The sequence below is a fragment of the Lolium rigidum genome, chromosome 3 (genome assembly GCF_022539505.1).
Source record: "Lolium rigidum isolate FL_2022 chromosome 3, APGP_CSIRO_Lrig_0.1, whole genome shotgun sequence".
NCBI lineage: Eukaryota > Viridiplantae > Streptophyta > Magnoliopsida > Poales > Poaceae > Lolium > Lolium rigidum.
In genome coordinates, this window is record NC_061510.1 from 96,113,219 (window position 1) to 96,122,691 (window position 9,473).

Here is a 9,473-nt window from a genome sequence, read left to right on the forward strand (position 1 = left end):
CAATAACCAATAGCGGGATCCGGAGATCCATAATGGCTCCCACATATTCAACGATGACTTTAGTGATCGAATGAACCATTCACATACATTACCAATTCCCTTTGTCTCGCGATATTTTACTTGTCCGAGGTTTGATCTTCGGTATCACTCTATACCTTGTTCAACCTCGTCTCCCGACAAGTACTCTTTACTCGTACCGTGGTATGTGGTCTCTTATGAACTCATTCATATGCTTGCAAGACATTAGACGACATTTCACCGAGAGGGCCCGGAGTATATCTATCCGTCATCGGGATGGACAAATCCCACTATTGATCCATATGCCTCAACTCATACTTTCCGGATACTTAATCCCACCTTTATAGCCACCCATTTACGCAAGTGGTGTTTGGTGTAATCAAAGTACCTTTCCAAGTATAAGTGATTTACATGATCTCATGGTCATAAGGACTAGGTAACTATGAATTGAAAGCTTATAGCAAATAACTTAATGACGAGATCTTATGCTACGCTTAATTGGGTGTGTCCATTACATCATTCATATAATGATATAACCTTGTTATTAATAACATCCAATGTTCATGATTATGAAACTAATCATCCATTAATCAACAAGCTAGTTTAAGAGGCATACTAGGGACTTCTTGTTGTCTACATATCACACATGTACTAATGTTTCGGTTAATACAATTCTAGCATGATATATAAACATTTATCATAAACATAAAGATATAAATAATAACCACTTTATTATTGCCTCTAGGGCATATCTCCTTCATCGATGGCGTAGGCGGGATCAGCGTGGAGGTCCGGCGGCAGGTACCACAGCCTGCACCGGATCTCGGCGCTCCTCTCTGGCTCGCGCGGAGGTACGGGCGGGAAAGGCACCCGAAGGTAGCTGAGCCGCCAGCCGCTGCCAGAAAGGTGCACGTCCCGCCATCCCACGCACGCCGTCCAGTTCCTGTGCATGAGGCGCGCCACCTTGACGGGCAGCGGCACCCTGTGCGTCCGCTCCGTCTTCTTGGTGCCGCTGCCGGACGCCTCGAAGTCGTTTCTCTTCTTCACCATGGTGATGCGGTGGCGCGCGGCGGGAGTGGAGGTGTCCGTGGTGTGGGCGATGCCAGGGACGATGTCGGTCGACTTTTAAGGCCGAACGTACGTGGGACACGATGCCATTGATGGCGGTGCAGAAGCCTAGCCGCCTCCCGCCAGTGCGTGTGCAGAAGAGGCAGCTACGACCTTGATGGCGAAGGGTGCGGGGCAGACGCGGAAGCGATGCCCTCGATACAGCCCTATGGCTCGAAGGCCAGGCAGGCCCGGTGGAAAATCGAGCGGTCACTTGGTGCAAATATGCGCCGACGGACGGCTCGGTCACTATGCCTCGCCCCGCTGGACCTAGTTCCTGACGCACTTTCGGTCCGCGCGGACGCAAACGGTCGCTCTGCGTCCATTTGCGTTGCCCCGTTGGAGATGCCCTAATATGTTACAATTTTCACCACGTCGATCATCTAATAAATCATCTAGCCGCTTGATAGCAAAACTGACGGAAGAAAGCTCTTTTTCTCTAAATGTTACCTGAACGGATGACATGCCCCAAGTGTCTATAGAAGAAAATGGCCTTCTGACTGCACCATATTCCGAGGAAGAAGTTCAAAAGGCTATTTTCCAAATTGAATGTAATAAGGTACCGGGTCCAAATGGTTTCCCTTTTGACTTTTATCAAACTTTTTGGGATACTATTTAAGTCGGATATTCTAGATATGTTCCCTGCTTTGCACGATGGACAACTAGAATTATTTCGCCTGAATTTTGGTGAAGTTATTTTGTTACCGAAAGTTAACGAGGCAGAAAGGATTCAGTAATATAGACATATTTTCTTGTTAAATGTAAGTTTCAAGATTTTCACGAAAGCGGCTACGAGTAGACTAAATACGGTGGCGGATCATGTTGTTCAACCATCGCAGACCGCTTTCATGCAAGGAAGAAATATCCTAGATGGGGTGACGGTTTTGCATGAGACGGTACATGAGCTACACACAAAAAATAAAATTTGGTTATTCTAAAATTAGACTTTGAGAAGGCATATGATAAAGTCAAATGGTCTTTCCTACAACAGACGCTCAGGATGAAAGGTTTTTCTCATGAGTGGCGTGCTCTGATTAATGATTTTGTATCTGAAGGAAGTGTGGCAATTAGGGTTAATGATGACACTAACCACTACTTTCAGACACGAAAAGATTTACGCCAAGGAGATCCGTTATCACCAATGTTCTTCAACATTGTAGCGGATATGCTTGCTATCTTGATCGAGCGGCTAAGTCTTATGGTCAGATTGAAGGTGTGATTCCACATCTGGTAGATGGTGGGTTATCAATCTTTCAATACGTCGATGATACAATTATGTTCATGGATCATGATCTTGAAAAAGCTCGCAACCTAAAATTAATTTTGGCAACGTTCGAGCAACTTTCGGGTCTAAAAATTAATTTCCATAAAATTAAATTGTTTTGTTTCAGTGATGCCCAAGATGATGCAACCCTGTACGCAGAGTTGGTTGTGGGCAATGCCAATTTCCAATTCTTTATTTGGGAATTCCGTTTCATTATCGGAGACTCACAATTGCCGAATCGAAATTAGTGGAAGAAAGACTCCAAAAACGTCTTAGTAGTTGGAAAGGTAAATTGTTGTCCCTTGGACGAAGACTGATGCTCATTAACTCAGTACTGTCAAACATGATAATGTATATGTTGTCTTTCTTTCTCTTACCAAAAGGAGACATGCACAAAATCGATTATTATCGATCCAGATTCTTTTGGCAAGGGGACATCGAGAAAAATAAATATCAACTGGTTAAATGGAGTATAGTTTGTAGATCCAAAGATCAACAAGGCTTGGAGTTCATGACCTGGAAGCCAAGAACTCAGCTTAGCTAGGTAAATGGTTGTTCAAGCTTCTTACCGAGGACGGGATTTGGCAAACTATACTAAAGAGAAAGTATATCGGCTCGAATGCGTTATCCCAAGTACTTCGGAAACCAGGCGATTCACATTTTTGGGTAGGTCTCATGGCTTTGAAGAAATTATTTTTTCGCCATGGCACTTTTTCAATCAACAATGGAGCACAGGTACAGTTCTGGGAGGACATTTGGTGGACAATGCACCCTTACGTGAAAAGTATTCTGCTGTGTTTAGTATTGTTCGCCGCAAAAGTACCTCACCTCCGGATGTGAGGTTTAGGCGGGTTTTGTTCGGGAAGAGGCTAGTTGCATGGAATTCCTTACTAGCCCGTCTAGGGGATATTCAACTATCGCCTCAACCTGACGAATTTTGATGGAATCTACAAGCTAATGGCACCTTCTCTGTAGATTCTCTATACAAAGAGATTCTCCAATCTGATATACCAGTTGATAATAATAATAAAAATTGGAAGATGAAAATACCATTAAAAAACAAATCTTTAGATGGTATCTTCATCGTGTGGTTATTCTCACCAAAGGCAATCTTGTTAAGCGCAACTGGCACGGAAGTACTCGTTGTGTTTTCTATCATCACAACGAAACTATTAAACACCTATGCTTCCAATGTCGGTTTGCGAGATCTATATGGTCAATCATCTAAGTAGCTTCCAGCTTTTATCCTTCGACTAGTGTGACCAATATCTTTGGCAATTGGCTTCATGGTATCGATTCAAGGTTCAGATTGCTTCTTAGGGCGGGGGCGCTCGCAGTTATCTGGGCACTTTTTCTATGTAGAAATGACAATATTTTTAACGATAAGAATTATTCTATCTTGCAGCTTATCTACAGATGTACCAGTCTTCTTCGTTTGTGGTCACATTTGGAGAACCGCGACCTCTTTACGGAGGTCTGTACACGATTGGAGGCTGCGACGAGGGATACTTTTTCCCTACATGGGTGGCATCATAATCTATGGATTGAAGCCCCACCTACATCTTAGTCGTTTTACACTTGATCGTTTCGATATGTATTATGCCTTTTTATCGTTTTCATACTTTGGTCTCGAAACTTATAAATGGTTGTGTGCATCCTGGTTATGCAGAGGCCGGTTATAATTTCTTTTAAAAGTAATAAAGCGTACATTATCAGAAAACCTACTCCCTCTCACCGTTAGAGATTATAAGGCGTATGAGTTTTTCTATAACTTTAGATACAATAAGGTCTATCTTACTTATTGCTTTCTCTCCTCCGATGCATTTTTTCTCTCCCTTCTCTCATGTATGTAAAATTATTGGTGCATGTAGTAACTAATGAGGTGGGTTATGAAATTTTTTGCTCTTAGCAAATTGGTTACTAGGCTTTCTAATCCCTAACGGAGGTAATAGTGTCAATGCTTCTATTAATGTAGAACAATTAAAGAAAAACTTAGAGAACTGATAAAAAGTTAATTATCCATCGAAAGTTATGTTCGTAGTATGACTCCACTCTATACGTATCATTAAATTTTATTGTTTTATACATTTACTTTTTAAAACAAATATTTGTTACCCATAGAACATATCATAGGCAATAGACCTAAGGCCCCTGTAGCTCAGGCAGCTACCCGAGCTTGCACACGACAATTCCTTAATTCATTTGATACTTTATGGTGATTTACATTTGGGATCAACATCTGAAGAACTTCCATGTGGGGTGTGCCCAGCCTTCATTTTTTTTTTGGTTCCGCCATTGTTCACAAGAGAATATTTTGTTGTAGATGGTTTATAGGGTGTGGTGTACCCATTTTGTCCATACATAAGTTTTATGTAAAAAAGTTTCACACAACAAGAAGTTCAAAAAATGTGTTTCCAAGAGTAATTGTTTAAACTTTTGGATGGACAACTAATGAACTACTCCCTCCTTATCGAAATGCTTGTCACAATTAATGAATCTAGAAACATTTTAGCCTACATTTTTCCTAATTCTCCAACAACTATTTATGGTTAGAGGGAGTAAATTTTTTGCCCTATGGGGATTCGACAAAACAGTCATGGTTCTTTTAGCAGACAGTTAATTTTCTATGATTTGTTTATTGTGCCATGTCTATTTTATGTAGAACTATAGACTATTTTTTGGGGGGTAGCCATAGAGAATTCGTCCATAACATCCTACAATGCATACACATAAGAAGTATAATTTTTGAATGAGTAATCAATTTCTAGTTTTGTTTTCAGCGGAGATAAAAAAAAAAGTCGAGCAGGTGATCAAGTGGTGAAAACTAAAAGAGATTAATCCACCACCTAGTGAAAACTTTTTTTAAGTTGTCTAAGTACGTGGTTGTTTGCGCAACCCATAGAGTAGGAATGTAGGACATTGTTGAAAGCTGCTGGCTCCTCTCCAATCCTAGACATGATTGGAAGCATTTCAACATATGTCACCCGGGGCTCGGGAGACGGAGTCTGTGAAAACGGGATAGGTCGCTAATGAGTATGGCTGTCGGTTGACAAAGTTACATAGTATTCCTTACATCCTTGCCGACGGACGGCCGGCCTGTTTCCGTCGGGGTCAGTTCATCTCCGCGTTGCGACGTGATCCTCCCGGACAGCGAAACGGCGGATACTCCAAATCCAACAACCAGCAATCATGGAGTTAGCACCGCCTGTGGCGTTCCGTTCCATCACGCCCTAAATCCTCCTCCTCCTCCGCGGTACCGACACACCTATAGCTAGCATAGAACCAAACCCAGCACTAGACAAGCTAACCGTACGTCCAGGATCTGCACAAAATGCGGGCTCTCAGTCCTGTGATCCGCAAAGTTCCATACGCCTGACGCGAACGGATTATCCGCCATGGCGCCATGCATGTATTCTGGTGCACCATAAGTAGTAAAACTACTCGAGCTAAACCAAGCCCAAAAACAGCTAGCTCAATCCCGCCGCGCGCAGCTGGAGTAACATGGCTACGAGAAATGCTTGCGAGATGTTTCAAGCAAAGTTGTTACTACCTGATTTGGAAAGTTAATTATGTGCGCAGGAACACATGCTCGATTTAGTTTGCTTGGAGGAATCTTTAGGCTCTTCGATGGAAAGCATGTCCCGGTCAGGATCAAGACAGTGATAGGACATGTATCTACAGGGTGAAAGTGATCACTCAGACGCCCATTTCGATCATGGTTATGAATCGGCCTATCTGAAAATAATGCGGGAGAAGGAGGGAAAGCGCGCGCACTACTGCATCCGAAATCCGAATGCTACAGGTTTTCACATTAGTGCAGGACCGCTCCGCAATCCATGCGTTCTGAGACGTGGACTCAACTACGAGACTACTGTAGACATTGACGGGATGCAAGAAACGGACGTTTTCTGCGAGTTATTTGTTTGGGTTTTTTTAGTAAGTTTTCTTGAGAGTTCCTTGCAATGCGATAAGACGAGTATTCAAATGGAACAGATTGGGAATTCCAGACTTGGTCCGGCAGGCAAGCTGTGCCCAGCACTCCAGCAGTAGTAGGGATTAGGGAAAACATCAAGGAAGTTCCTAGCAGTACTGAAAATTTGCGGCCCCAATTAAAAGATAACTCTGGATAGTTTATTTATGTTTGGACAAGGCATAAACATTGCCTAGTTCCAGAGTTGCAAAGCAAGAAGAGCTGTTACTAGCACCCGCCTCTGTATCCACTTTTTTCAGCAGATCGATTTATATGCTAGCTCAAACGCCCACATTTGTCAGGGCATAATTCTGCAAGGGAGTAGCTGATCCTAAAAAGTTGAAATGAAGCTTAAAAATTGGAGTATATCGCGGGCGGATGTTCCATGATTCCATTCATGTATTTTCCTCTTCGAATTTCCGAGTGGCAATTTTGCTTCAGGGAGGGAGCCATGCCACGCTGACACTGCCACGTCGTAAAAAAGTGCAGCAGAATTCCAACCAGCAACCAGGGCAGGAAGGAAGCGAGAGAGGCCTACATGTCGATCCTTCCTCCACGGCAGTGCAGGGACGGCCAACACCGGCTCAGGCGCTCAGCCCTGCGCCGGCTGCTTGAAGGCGACGGTGGGCGCGATCCTGGAGTCCCTCCCGCGGTGCTCGGCGACGAGCTCGGCGGCGAACCAGTCGAGCTTCTCGGCGTTGGTGTGGTCCCCGACTCGCCTCCCCTCGAAGAGCACCGACTCGACGTTGCGCTGCTTCATGGTCTCGTCCGCCGCCGCCAGCAGCGCCTGCACGTTGGCCGGGGTCGGGTCGTACTCCCCGTCCGGCCCGCACGCCGGCATGCTCTCCCGCTTTGCCTGATGAACACGCGTCAATGTCAACGTCACGTGATTAGTCATCCACTGGGAAAACATTCGTCATGGCAGAGCACGTTGCCATAACGCGGAGGGAGAAGAGAATCGGTTCGGTCAGCTCACCTGAATGCGCAGGTAATTGGCGGAGTGGCCTTGCCCGAACGCGCGCGCCACGGCGTGGTCCACGAGGTCGGCGGCGCCGTCGGCCGCGATGCGCGCGATGGGGCGCGCCCACTCCTTGGGTCCCCACCTCCGCATGCGCGCGACGTCGGCGTCCGCAGAGGCGCCGGCGGCGGAGCCGGAGCAGCCGCCGACGGAGAGGACGAGGAGGTCCTCGACGCCGCGCACGAAGGGGAACTCGTGCTTGTTGTGCAGCACGTGGGTGATGGCGGCCGCCGCCGGGCTTCCCATGGTGGGCCCGCCGTCGACCGCGGCGCAGGCGGTCGCGCCGTCCACCGACGCCACCTCGGCGGGCTCGAAGCGGCCCGGCTCGGACCAGGCGGCGCGGCCGACGTCGCAGAGGCGGAAGTCGTAGCTGCGGCTCTCGAGCGCGTCGGCGCGGGAGAAGAGGAGCGGCGCGGAGGAGCGCAGGTCGTAGCAGGAGATGAGCACCGGCTTGATGGTGTCCCGCAGGGTGAGCTCCTCCCCGAACGCCGCCCGCATGGCCACGCCCAGCGCCGCCGTGGGCGCCGCCAGCGGGCGCTTCTTGGCGCGGCGGAAGAGGGAGGTGGAGGTGGAGGGCCGGCGGAAGAGGCCCGGCGCGTGGTCCGCCACCAGGCGCCAGGTGTCCTCGGCGCGGAACAGCGGCGCGCCGCGGGAGTGCGTGGAGAAGAGCATGGCCGCGAAGACGCCGCCCGCGCCGGTCCCGGCCGCGAGGTCGAAGTAGTCGGCGACGCGGGCGTCGGGGTTGCCCGACGCGCGCTGGAGAGCTGCTTCGAGGTGCGCCAGCGCGCGGCCGGCGAGAAGGGCTCGTAGGCCGCCGCCGCCGCCGTCGACGCAGAGCACGCACACCTTGCCCCGCTGCGCCGCTTTGCCGCCGGAGACCGCTTCCGGCGCCTGGGGCGGCGGCGAGGTCTTGGGCAGCCAGAGCTGGTGTGGGTCGGTGTAGCCGAAGAGGAACTTGCTCTCGAGGATGGAGAAGATCTCGTAGCTGAGCTTGTCCGTGCCGGCGCCGCCGCCCCCGCCGGCGGCGTCTACGTCGAACTCGTGCAGCCGCTGCACCTGCATCTCCTCAGCCTCCTCCATGGCGCCCTAATGAGAAAAGCAGCAGCGGGGAGGAGACAGAACAGAATCTGTCGAGGATTCGCAAAGATTGCGGCAAGACCTTCTCGGCGTCTCGCTTTAATCTGCCTCGCGCTCTCTTATGATATCGGTTAGTTTACGACGGCAGTCACGGTCGCCGGTGGCGGCTTTTGATCCTCGCGCGCAGCAGAGCACGCGAAGAAAGAGTGAAAGGAAGGAACACGCAGAGAAAGGTGCGCGAGATATAGAGGTCGAGAAGAAGAAGCAGAGGCAGTGGTCGTCTTCTCTCTCTATTCGCCCTTTTGATCGTGTCTCGTCCTCTTGCTGCACGGTAACCGATGAGCGCGGCCGCCGGGGAGAAAACCGCCCGGTGCCACTGGACGCTGCTCACGCGGTCCACCTACGTGGACCTAGCCTGCGCCGTCCATTGCTGTTCCGGATTGGCGGCACTAGCCGCGGCCGGTGGACCGGGTCCGGCGAAGCTAGCAGCTAGCTAGCGTGGTGGTCCGGTCGTCAACCTGGCTGGCTGGCGGGCTAGCTGGGTTCCGGGTTGCATAAACAAACGGACAAAATTAGTACACACCGTTCCTACTGCTGCTAATTAATTACCCACATGGCCGAACGAATGGCGGAAAAGCAACTGAGGAAGTGATTAATTAAGCCGAAATGGTTTCGCGGACTAATCATCATTGCGGCCGTTCCAGAGCCAGAGGCTGGTTCGGCGACGTGGACGACCGTCTAGACCCGGTCCATGGCCTCGCGCTGGGTCGAGTTTGAGCGAGTTACCGTAGGCTCAAGTCAGCTCATTACGCCCTCAAAAAAAGTCAGATCATTACATGAATTCGAACGAACTTATACTGCGTTGATTGAAATGTTGAGCTACATAATCAAGTTCATACTCAGCTATTCTCAACAACAAAATTATTCATACTCAGCTTGTGATGATCTCGAGTCGATCTTAAACTAATTTTAACTTGTGCAAAACATTTAAAAAAATATTTGTTCCATATAGATGGACG

At 48.7% G+C, this 9,473-nt stretch overlaps 1 protein-coding gene across 1 annotated transcript; it reads right to left on the reverse strand.

The window, feature by feature from the left end:
* Positions 1 to 6,951: 6,951 nt before the first annotated feature.
* Positions 6,952 to 8,457, reverse strand: LOC124698783 (patatin-like protein 6). The gene is made up of 2 exons (XM_047231208.1): positions 7,336 to 8,457; positions 6,952 to 7,215 (listed from the first exon to the last, which is right to left on the reverse strand). The coding sequence occupies exons 1-2, from the start codon at positions 8,455 to 8,457 to the stop codon at positions 6,952 to 6,954; spliced, it is 1,386 nt and encodes a 461-aa protein (XP_047087164.1).
* Positions 8,458 to 9,473: the final 1,016 nt, after the last annotated feature.